Raw genomic sequence first — 13,036 nt, 5'->3', positions numbered from 1 at the left:
ACACGAAATATTAATGACCACTGCAAGAAAGCGTGACAGAGAATCGCGATGTGTCTCCGTTTAAAAATTTGACCAGTGTGGAATTGTAAAAGAATTATTTCTCTCGAGGAAATAAATACGATGAATAATCATTAATAAAGGAAATAATTCATAACGACTAATTCGAGCTATCAGCAAACATTGTTTTGTGAATATCCAACAATCAGTCATTTAATTTCTTTTCTCGCCTCATTATGGGCTCCATGGGAGTATTCAAAGGCATGTAATACCGAATATAGTAGTGTAATTTCGCGAAGAGAAAGTGGTTTTATTTAAAATCTCTCAGGGTAACTTTGTCGCAGTTAAACTCAATTATTTGCCTTCGGTTTTCAATGCATGGGAAAATTACGTAAAGCGTTTTTCTGCGGTGCTATTAATTTCGTCATAACAATCTTAGACTTTTACATTTTGCACGCTCTTTGTACCAGAAATAAATACAGACATAAATAAATATATCTGAAAAATAAGTTTTCATAATCTTCATCTCTCTCTTTCTTATACAGATTTTTTGCTAAATTCTAACAATCACTAAATCTTTTAATAATCACTTAAATAACACATATATTCACCTTAAAATATCGAATAGCTTCATTTTATTGTTATATAATTGTTTTCTGCATATATATTAGCAATTTGCAACTTTTTTATTTTCAAGTTTACAGAAAGAAAACTAGTAGAATAAGAAATAGCATTTCTTTCTTTTATATAATGGAACATTCAACCGTTACAATGCCTTCGAAAGAATAGCGTTCCAGCATAATATCGTGAGATACATCTAGGGTGGATCTGTGCCAGGTCAGTCATATGTATACCTATACAAGGTGCAACGCTCATAAACACACGCACGACGCGTCTAGAAAATTGCTGCTTAGGAACGTTACAATTATGCAAATTGTTCAAACGGTGCTGTAATCCCCTTATAATAAACGTTCTACCTTAAGCGTTTACGGTATAGAGAGAAATTTAGCGCAAAAACCGGCGGCGCACGACGAAAGTCGCGATTTACATACCGCTCGCTATCAGACTGCAACGAAGTATCTGAGAAAACAATTTCAAGATGATCGATCTCGAAAAATATCTTGTAATTATAACCGAATAGTGTAACACAGATAATAAAATAATCTTTTTTTAACGCAAAAAAGTTTATTCGACAATCCAATTATAATATTTTGGATTAATCTAGCAGTTTAATTATTCAATACTTCATTTTAAGAATAGATAAGATTAGTAGCTAATGATAACGATAATAGCCAATTTTCTAGACTTTTAATGTATATCTAATTATTTCATTATTATATATTTGTTTTAACAGAGAAGTAAATTTTAATAACAATTTTGGGACACAAAATAAGTTGTATAAAGTAATTGAGAGACGTCAGTTTTGCATTTTAATTAGACATCTCAAAACTCTGTTGAAATTCTATTGAAAGAAGAATTTAGATGGTGTTTATCTCTCTTTCTCTTGCGTTTTTGCTATCTTAAATTTTTTTTGTCCGATTTTTTATTTTTCGCGAATTGTGCAAATAGACAAGAAATATATTTACAATCGTTCCCCAGTGACATGTGCAATGATTGCTACTATTCGCACGCGATTTCTGCCAAATGTCAGAAGTCGAAGATTCAAGTAATCATCATCGGAAGGCGAACAGGGCAGATCTGTTTGTTTCGGTGGAAGAAATTATTGACAGTACACTCAGAATACATGAATATCCTTCGATAACAAATCCCCACGCAAACATCCGACACGTGTTCTTCATATTTTTCGTTCCCGGTATAGGCGCCGATCTTATTCATGATAAAAAATCAAGATCTGCAGCGTTCACAGATATTAATATAAAAACACGGGTCATTCTGATATCATTCCCAAATCCCACGTGTCAAAAATTGGTGACTACGTGATTTATAGACATTAATACAAATCGTTGATTAGTGCCCCTATCTTCATATCGTTGATCCCTTTACAAACTGATATTTCATGGCGCGCTGTTAAGTATATCTACATACTTGTATACTTAACAGGTACATTTTTGATAGCATTATTTGTTAGACATCTTACATTTTCTTTAATATTACAGCACAATAATATTTATACTTGTTTAACAAACTTGCAATAAGCAAACTTGTAATATGCGCAGTAAAAATTTTCGTTATATTATATTTTCGTTGATTTCTATTTTATAATTTTGATAAAAAATAATGAGAATATTATATTATATTTCTTGTTAATTATGAGTCTTAGAAAAAGATACAAATATTTGTACAAATTTGAATTAACATGAAGAAAAAATTATAAATAATTCATGAAAGAATGAATTAATCATTGTAATAAAAAATCAATTCTTACAGTATTTTTACTAGTTAAAATTCTTTTTTAATTTATCTTGTTTTAACGTGGTTGGTTTCTATAGCGATGTGCATTATCAGCTGATTAGTAAGTGCGACATATGGTCGTCGTTGATTTTATTAGATTATCTGCAACTTATTTTCAGCCGTAGAGATATATTATGCGAGCACAATTGTTAGGTGACTACGAGACTACAAACGTTCACGAAGGAATATTATAAAAATTGTAAGTAATAATTGCATATTACTTTATAATCTTTTCCCTATTATATTTTTTGTACAAATAATATAATATTGAAACTATTAAATATTTAAATGTTAATATATATGCGATTTATTAATCTGCAAAAATATTGTATTTTATTTATAACAAAAATTATATTTTTTACAAACACAATTATATGCTTTATTAATTATATTTATTGAGATAATAAACGCCTGCTTGTCATTTACCCGTTGTACTTTACAGACAGACAGTACACGAGGAAGTTTTATAGAAAGTATAATATATTATTAGAATATTAATACAATATATTCTTTGCATTAGTAATAAAAAGACACATGTTAAACTGTTTTAATTTTTATAGAAAAAATTTTTGCGCATGGTTAATTCTTAAAAATAAAAAGAAAACCATTTATATCTTAAGGATTTAATAATAAAAAGAAATTTCAAACTCAAGACTTTTTATTAAAAAAATTTTCCAAATGTTTATCATAAAATTTAATAACTTTAATTTTTAAGTATTACACATATAATAATTTTTCAATGCAATTGGAGTAAAAAACGTGCTCCAGAATTGATTGTAAATTTGGGAGCTGCTTGTACACGATAATCTCAAAGCGGTGTAATCGTCCTAAAAACCTCTAATCTTCTAACAAGGCGGCTACATCGCCATGGCACGCGTCTAATGCATACACGAAAAGGAGCGGGGAGAAAGCGGTACCCCTCTATGATTATGGGGTGAACCTACTCGGTGCCCCATAGAGCCTTACGGTGGCCCTGGGTTCGCGTGGAGGGGGCGAAATACCCCCGGGACGGTATATATGTTCTAAGAGCCCCTTGCCACATGCACAGTACCAAATTGTACCCCGCCTAGTCCGTTTGTCGGTGAATTCTTATTTTCTCGTTTCCCGTTTCGATCTGTCGCTCCTGTGATACGAATTTAATCGCATAAAGTTTTTTGTCTTTTAAAAAGGTGCAGTTTCTACTTTGTGTTGTGTGCTATTTCGGGAAATTTATTTTGTCTCCGACTTGTTTAAAGGTACGTTGAAGAGATATTTGGCAAAGTTTTAAGTTTAGAGTCAATGTGAATTTTACGATATAACATAGAAATCCATTCTGCAAAATTTTTAAAATTTGATAGGAGAATATTAAAAATTGTTATCGATTAAAAAGATAAAATAATTTTTTTAAAATTTTAAAACAGGAGAAGATACTAATTATAAAATATAATATTGTAATAAGAATATATATTTTGAAGAACATTTTTTTAGTCTTTCAATGTGTGCAGTAATATGATAATAGAAGTTTGATTCGTATAAAAATGCTTGATCGTTTCGCGTTGCAGTAAGATATAGTCGGAGCGATGTCGTCGGAGTACTCCTTCTGTAGCGAGGGAGGTTTCGACGAACTGTCGAGCTCTTCCGATTCCGGTTTCGACGTGAGCTTTGAATCACCAAAACACGAAGTATCAACCGACACTCTCTTTCCTCCGGCTAAAGAAGAGAAGCGCAAGAAAACGCGAAACACTCGTTGCAAAAGTCCTACGCAGGTATAGTGTAAATCAATATAATTTATTTTCATCTGAACGCAATTTTCCAAAAATCTTCTTGAGCGATATAAAAATTAAAACGTCTGAAAAATTCTTAAAAATTTAAGACATCTTCTAATTTTATTTCTATACACAATTACAATCTCTATCTACTTCCTTACTTATGCAAAGCCTTAATTTTTTTATTTGTCTACTTTCTTAGAATAGATCTCTGCTCTGAAAATAATCAAGCCTCTTAATTTTCTCGTTTCCGCGAACAGGTGCTGAGATTAAAAAGGAACCGGCGGATGAAGGCGAACGACCGTGAACGTCACAGAATGCACACCCTAAATGATGCTTTAGAACGTCTGAGGATGACCCTGCCGACGTTTCCCGAAGACACTAAATTGACAAAGATAGAAACGCTCCGTTTCGCGCACAATTACATCTGGGCTCTTTCGCAAACCCTGGGCAACTCCGAGGGTGGCGAGATTACGGTGAACGTCGGCAACGTCACCGTCAGCATCAGCGACAACGGCAACATGATCACCTCGTCGACCGGAAGCTGCGCGGTGGCAACCCAGAAGAGGCTCGGGCCACAACATACCGCAGGCTTCCCTTATCCTCCTCAGGAACGATTCGTCACACCGGAGTGGCAGGAATATGACTGTTACAGCGATCAAAGTGTGAGTCCGCCGATACAATATCAATCCTGTTACGATCAGAGGATGTACCAGGTTCATCGTCCTCAGCATCAGCTGCCGCCGCCACCGCCTCATCATCATATGTCTCATCACAACAATATGTATCAGTGTCTTTAGACTACGTCGACGGCGTATGTTTAATTCGATGGCTCGAACAGCCAATTTCTTCAGCGTTGATTATCTCTATCCACAAATCAGTTTATTTTCTTTTTCTGCGTTATAATCAGTGTTGCAATATTGAAAGAGACAGATATAAAGATAGATATTTCCTGGATAATTATATCGAAGAATTAAATACAGGAAGAAATTGAATATAATTGTATCTGAAGAATGGCTGAAGAGTGTATTTGTCCAAAGAACTGACGTGAGTGTAAAAAAAGACAGTGCTATGATTATATGTCGTTATCTATTTTATAAGAGAGTATTTTATTTGAGAAAAATCGCATCACGTTTACGATGTTTACAGTGATTGAGGTGGTTTTCTAATTCTTGCTTTTAATCTTTAATGAGTGCATTTTTTTGTACATCAATAAAAAAGAACAATATAGAAATAATTGAGATGTACAATGCTATCTTTGCAAGAATGACGATTGTAAAAAATAAATTTTTTTTTCTAATTTTGCCAATATTAGAAGTAGTTTAATCTAATATTCAGTGCGGAAAAAAATGTCTGATTTACCATTAATTATAAGTAATTAATAATTTATGGATTTCTTATGTTTTAGTTACCGTACTATCTGCGTTCCTTTTATTCTAGTCATCAATATTTTAGTTGATCTCATATGCTCGATCTCATTTTTGTTCAACGCATCTTAAGCTCTAAACTTAAATTTACTAGCAAAATATAACGTCCGCCAGTGCTCTTATCTTAATACGGAATTGCTGATGTAGGGTGAATATATTGTACATAATTTATACTTTATCAATAAAAGCATATTTTACCTATCTAGCCTTCTTTGTCAACTATTATTATAATTGAACAATATTTGTTATTTATTATAACACATTTTCAATGATTCGTATTTTAATATTATAGATTTTATTAAAAACACATCGATGAGTAAGATTACAAGCCACAATTTATTGGCTGCATTCTTCCAACGAAATGCTTTGATCCACTTTACAGGAATGAAATGATGGCTCGAGAATGGACGAGCACGTGCCAGGACACGCGTCCTGCACTGAAGCCACCGCAGAGCAGATGTATCACAAATCGTGCCTGAAGTTACATCTACCCATATAATCCGAGGGATTACATGTAAAACATGACTGCGAAACGATCAATCGACGTAAGTGTTGAATAATCAATTTTCACAATTAGCCAGTCATCTTCAAATCAGTTCTCTATTCTCGTTTGAAAAATTTCTTGCGCAAATTTTTGATTGTGAATGTTTGCAATTTGTGAATGTTGCGTGAAAAATAAAGATTAGCGGCATAATTAATAAATAAATAGTTTGACACATAAATTAATAATAATTAATATAACATTTTTTTCAGCATTATATTTTATAAGTATATAAAAATAAACGATTTTTAGAATTGAAGTAAACTTTTTCGAAAATATTTATATGATGAGAAAATTTATTCGTAACAATTTTTCACTGAAAATCCGTAAAATTTCACCATCATCAAGAAAGAATCGCTAATTATTATGCAAAAGCTTTTCGATGAAAAAAACGATTTGCATAACGAAAGCAAGTGGATATCCCCTCGTTGTAACGTGAGGGCTAAGTGTTAGCAAAATAAATAGAAGTGTTCGATCGCTCGATCAAACGCAGAACGAGTGAGAGAGAATCTGTCAAAATAGCCGTTCCAGAGCGTCCAAAATGGAAGGATAATATTTTCCTGTCTGGTTCTCGAGGAAATTTCATTCCACTTCCGAGATCCATCCTCTTCATCCGTTCACCGCGATAATATTTATCTACGGTTACATAACTATTGTGGAAATATTATTCAATTATAAATTGTACCTATAAGTCGAGGTTTTTTTTGCTCTTATTTTAATGTAATAATCTTTTTATAATTTAAATTCAATTAGCAATATAAATCCGGTCATTATAATGAGATAATTGTAATCACTTTTTTTTTTACAAAAATTGAATATTGCTTGTATTAATTTTATCTTAGAAATTAATATTTTTAGGAATAAATGTGTAAATTTGGAGGATTTAACAAATCGAGGATTAATTCAGGCGTATCGATCCATCAAGACTACTATGTGAACAATAATTTCCTATACAAGATCTATTTGCAAACAGCGTGCAAGCTGCGACGAATCCGTTAGTACGCTCGATCGTTTCCCCAAATCTCGCCAATAATAGTAATGCTTCAATGGCACCATTATGCGGACGATATATCAATGTGTGCATAGCACACGACAGACGGCCAGCATCTATAAAGGTGTTGGATTTTGGGGGATTCAATCAGTTTTTGCTAAGGGCTTACACCCCGTAACTACGTCCACATAGTAAAAAAAAAAGATAATAACGCATAAACGGGCGCAACAAACAGTTCTATCGACCGTTTTTATCACATAGAATGTTTTCAATAGCGTTCAGAAATTTTATCTATATATTTTTTTCGAAATTCGATTTTTTTCCTGATGCAAACTGACATATTTCTCTCTTTCCATATTTCTTTTTCCCTTCTACTATTTTATTAGTCATTCTATTAGTAATGATTACAGCATGTTTGTGTATCAAGCGTTAATTAATTTTCCTATTATTAAAAAAAAATGTTTGACAGCTAATTTGCAAAGCAATATAATCTATGATTATTTATTTCGCAAAAAAATTTTTTTTTAATATATGACAGTTCATAGATGCAGGAGAGCATCTACTGACACAGGAGTTCACAGATAAAGCGTTTAATGACTTCTAATTATATTTTGGACGTATGATTTTTTTTTGCACATCGCAGACGCAGTGATTTCGCTTCGATCGACCTCTCGTCGAGTCGTTTCCGTCGAGTGCGTATATATCGATCGCGACAGTCTGCCCTCATTGTACAGGCGCGCTGGTCTGTACGGTGACATACTGGTGGCTGACAGAAAGACGGTGGTTCCCCTCGTAGAGAGAGGGAACAGCATGGTCACGAGGGGAACGGCGGGATCGGGCATGGGGGCACGGTCATCAGGAGGGTGAGACGGTCTTTCCTAATTCAGGAAAACTCGTGAAATTACCTTGACCGATCGTTGAGCACTTAATCGAAGATTAATGGTCGTGGCCTTTGGAGGCCAGAGCTTTTCGAGCGCGACTTGTCTTCTCGCTGGAAGTCTAATTCGCTTCACGAATCAGTAATCACGCGCCATTCTTGATTAACAAATTCCGTTTCGTCTTCCTAGACACTTGCAATATTGCAATTATTCAAAAATGAGACAGTTTTAACGTTCTGCAAAGAATAAAGTGCTAAATTCTTCTTAGCTTTTTAACTTCTTCTTTTATAATTGATAAAAATTATCTGATTACTAAAATTCTAATTACATTAATTAATTGAACGTTTATTCGCAAACATGTCTAGGCGTACGTCTAGAAATTCGATAAGGATTCGTGTTTCTCTCTCCGCATCTGTTTAGATGCGGCGTATGCAGGGTAGCCGGCTTTTCATTGCAAGTCGGCATTTGCAGGCCTTTGTGGTAAACCACGAACAATGCCGGTTACGCTACCGCGTCCAACCAACCCCGATACATCATGAAACTCACCACGATTTCTCTATTCGCGATGACTCGCCCGCGCTAAAATATGGAAAGCCTTATTTGAGTTGCGGTTGATCAGCGTCTCTCTCCGGCTGTTCTCAGTATCGGGATTCATGAAATTAATTAGAATGGACCACGGATTAATGCGTGCACCCCCTCGCATGATGCATCGCCGGATAAATCTACAGAAGAACGAGATGTGCACAAATTGTACTATGTATTTATGCATTGGTGTTATTAAGATTAGCGGTATTACTGTGAGCAGAAAAATTAACAGAAAGATTGAAACACTTATGAATTATTTATTAATTACATATGAATTTATAGAAAATCTTATTATGCTTCTAAAAAGAATATTTGCTTGGATACAATTAAGACAAAAATTGATATTTATATTGTAATTTAATTTTAAAATCAAAATCAGATATATTAGTTATTATTTTATGAAAAGTAAAACTTGATGGAAAGAAGTAATTTATTTAGACATGTGTATAGACAATATTTAGAGTCTATATGTAACACAAAATTGCTTTTCCGGAATTAGTTTTAATAATAAAATCCAACAAAGCTTCGAATTTTTTTTGAAACTCGAGTAATTTGTAACTCAAAATACAATTACTTATTTTGTAATTTGCATAATAAAAGTAGAGAATAACTCGGTATAAAAACCTTATCCGGTAGCCGTTATTTTGCGATTCTAATATAATTATCGGTGTCGCGAAAATTAACGGTTTCGTAAAATGTCTAGTCGATGACAGAGACTTGACGAGAATTGTCGCGTACATAACACGTAGACAAACATATTCATGTACGTATATACGCATACGTACCCTATAGTTTGACTCCAGCGCTAGACGCGTTAGGGGGACAGATGTCTACGGGGGGCAGGTGTACCCCAGTGGTGCGCGTGCCAACCAACCCCCCGGCGCGCCACCCATTCAAGACTATAATTTACTTGAAGAATGCCCGACCCAGCCAGGCATTCATCCCGGAGTGACGTGGGTTTGCTGCTTTAGATTTAACGGCGAGGATCTCGATCGCGAGAAATCGATCGCAAGTCCGATTGCCACCCATAAACCTCGACGTTGTATATCTGCGACGAATCGTATCTGTCACAACGATGACATTGATATTTCTGGGTCAACGAATTAACGTGAGTTTTGAAAAAAATTTTAACCGGTAAACCGTAATATATAATATAAAGAACTATAGCTCAAATTGATCTAAATCAGCAATATCTACTTAATTCTTAAATACACAATTTTTCTCATTACCATAAATTTATTCTTTCTAAATTAAAATGAGCGAGAAGAAATAGACGATTGATAATTCAATTTCTGCAATAATAAATATGCAGAAAATACTGCAATAAAATTATTCGGCTATTTACTGTATGGCTCGGATTTAATTTTGGCAGAACGGTGCATTTACGTAATGGCATCAACCGCCTTGACACTTTCGTCCCGCGCTTTAATCACATGTAAAACCGGGATTAAGTCCGCGTGCCAAAGCCCCGTCGTACAAATCATTGATTTACCTCTGTTGTGAGGCTCGCTCGAAGCACTAACTGAGTGCGTATTTTATTAGGCTGGTAGAGCCGAGATTATGCAGGATTACACACGCGCTGAAAGTATGTTTGATCTCTCGTCTCGTATCTGCCTCAGTTTTATTCGAATCGAAGGGGTTCGAAAAAAGACAGTCCATTTAAACCCTACTAAAATAGGGCTTAGCAGACTCATTGAAGCAAACGTATATTTTCTCTCTGTTTGCGCTTGACTTAATCATTATATGTACCATTATTAATTTGAAATGTCAATATTAATCAAATAATTACGCGTAATTAAAAATAGCAATAAATAATTAATACTTAACTTGTTTGATGTCTATATTTTTATTTTAATTAAAATTTGTGAAATCAATATATGTGTATAATAAAGAAATGTTATATAAATTAATATTTTTGTAATTACAACATTTTTAATAGCATTTATATATTATTATATTAATTGTATGTATTTAAATAAGTATATATTCTATACAAATATTTTATATAAGTTGTTCTCACCATTTCTATAGCGATTATCTACGCGTTATGTCCGATCTGGAATTCACCTTCAAAAGATTTACCTGTACAAATAATGGATATAGAGTTTCCTTTTCACAGTCGCAATTATTGAATCACTGAACAAGCGGTTTTCCCTAACTGTTTAAATCGTCTCTCTGCAAAAAGTAATATAATATACTAACCAAGCGTAGCCCTTCGTTTTGAAATCGCTAACTACCGTTGTAAAATTAGTAATTTAATATCATACGCTCTTTCACGAAAGAGATTCAATAGGAAGAAGTTACTAGTCTTATTTCACGGAAACGTTGCTTCTTTGAATGGAGCAACCGTTAAATATCGATGGTCAGTTGAGCATAAAATCTGACCGACACATAGTGAAGAAGCGTATTACTCTAAAAAAAGAAAAATAATCTTATAATACAATACATATAAAGCTATATAAAAATACTTTTAAAAAAATTATTAGGATACAAATTTTTAATTAAAAAATCGATACATTTTATTTTTCATTTTTAGACAGAAAATTAATAATATAGACTACTTCACATTTATCGAAGTATGTGTTAACTCTTGTTAAACTTGATCAGCTAATACATGACTGCCATTGACAGCTTTTTTTCGAAGCTAAAGTCCGAAGTTGAAATCGGCGGAAGCGTGTTGCGTGTGCATGGATCTTTTTATAAATATATTCAATGTTATTCCTACACTTTACACGGCTGCCGGTCCCATAAGCAGTCAAGTGGTGCCCCGCGCCGATCTCCCCTCGCCCCTCCGAGTACCCACTCGGAAATCCCGAATTCAGAGACTACCCCTGCGAACCCCCTCTCGTCATCCCCCTTCAGTCACTCTCTGGCAGCTCATTAAACACCCACAGTGCCCCTGGTCGCCCTAGGTTCTGATTTAACTATTGTTTAGCGTGTATGTGTGTGTGTATCGTAGTCGCCCACACGAAACGATGTGTACGGGGTGCTCGAGAAATTAATAGCACGAAAAGAGAACATTTTTCGTCGGCAGAGGGATCTTTACGGCACGCGTTTCGCGGGTGGAAAGAGTGAGGAGAGATTTAAGAAAACTTAGATGTGGGGAAAATATCAAGTACGACCGTTATTAATAGAAAATCTATGAGAGCGTAAGATCATTTGTTGAAAATGAGGATACGCACATCTGGAGGAGAAAGTCCGTGAATTTAAGATCTTTATAGATTCAAGGATCTGTGAGTTGAAGAAAAGATCTGGTTTGAGACTAAATAAAATTTTTTCGAGTTTTTTTCTTTCGATCACGCTTCCGGGTTATACCCGTAAATTTTCGAGCACCCTGTATACAGCAACGCTAATGTGTGAGCGATCAGCAACACCGTCACAAGCAGCGCGCGTTCACCATCACCAGCAAAGGGATCGAACGAGCCATCTGTCCTTATTTTGGTATCGTACGTACGAATGGCAGTGGTTCTTACTTTGATGCACTTCGCGCACTTCATGCGATGAGTTATGCAGACGGGGTGAGAAAGCGAAATTTCGCGCGCACGTTCTTCGCGGGGATGATTCTCGAGGGAGCTCCTAATGAGAGGTCGACAGCGATCAGCTAAATTTGTTGGTGCGAATACTTTCGATTTAATTGCGCGACTTTATTTGAAAATTATCACTCTTACACTTGATAATTACATTAGAAAAAAATTTAATTAATTTTGTAATAAACTTGAAAACGTGTATATAATTTTTTTATTTAGTTTCGAAGAAGTTACTTCAAAACTGTGTGTTCTTATTGTAACATATATATATAATACACATTTTAGATTTCCGGCGCCAGGTTTTTAATCCGTTGCTCATTATCCTCAGATTCATCCTATCACGGATATTGAGCACCACCGGAAATACAAAAGTGACGTGTCCTTCTCCCGGTATACACCGGCTCGAGCTTTGATTGCGATCATTCAACCCCAGCAACGTACCTCACCCCTTCGTACCGTCTCGCTCTCTCGTCAACGCGCACCACCCGGTACATTATTATTTCATAACAATCACACCGTGCACCGGAACTGTTTGTTACGAGAGCGAGCGGCGAGTTAAAAGCGATCATATGACCGATAACGAAAATCTAGTTGTGCGCTATCAATTTTTGCGTGATGACGGATCGTCATTTCGCTATTAACATTTTATCATATCTTTATTATCGCTATATTATATCCTTAGCTATTTTCAGAATTGTAAAACTTATAGGTGACAATGAAAAAAAAATTGCTCATCTGATTGCTTTCTCTTCGAAATTTATTAATAATAAAGTTGAGTTATAAAAAATGCGCGCAGTATTCCGAGAGAGCCTTAAGAGGGTCTTAAGAGCATTTTAATTTTTTTAATTACTTCCACCGAAGTATGTGTAACAGGAGAAGATGGACAATTGTCCATCGGTTTGTCCGGTTGTCCATCCGTCTATTGAATCATCT

The 13,036-nt window shown here is 34.7% G+C and overlaps 2 protein-coding genes across 2 annotated transcripts in view; one reads left to right on the top strand and one right to left on the bottom strand.

The window, feature by feature from the left end:
• Cad74a (cadherin 74A) overlaps positions 1 to 13,036 on the bottom strand; it is a 75,149-nt gene that overhangs the window by 22,494 nt on the left and 39,619 nt on the right. The window lies entirely within an intron of this gene.
• On the top strand, positions 3,477 to 5,379 carry Tap (basic helix-loop-helix neural transcription factor TAP). The gene is made up of 3 exons (XM_083042139.1): positions 3,477 to 3,644; positions 3,951 to 4,154; positions 4,415 to 5,379. The coding sequence occupies exons 2-3, from the start codon at positions 3,969 to 3,971 to the stop codon at positions 4,952 to 4,954; spliced, it is 726 nt and encodes a 241-aa protein (XP_082898265.1). The 5' UTR covers positions 3,477 to 3,644; positions 3,951 to 3,968; the 3' UTR covers positions 4,955 to 5,379.

The sequence above is a fragment of the Prenolepis imparis genome, unplaced genomic scaffold (assembly GCF_030444845.1).
Source record: "Prenolepis imparis isolate NDT839.2.m4 unplaced genomic scaffold, iyPreImpa1.0 SCAF_7, whole genome shotgun sequence".
NCBI classification, from domain to species: Eukaryota; Metazoa; Arthropoda; class Insecta; order Hymenoptera; family Formicidae; genus Prenolepis; species Prenolepis imparis.
This window is presented reverse-complemented; position numbering and strand designations above follow the sequence as displayed.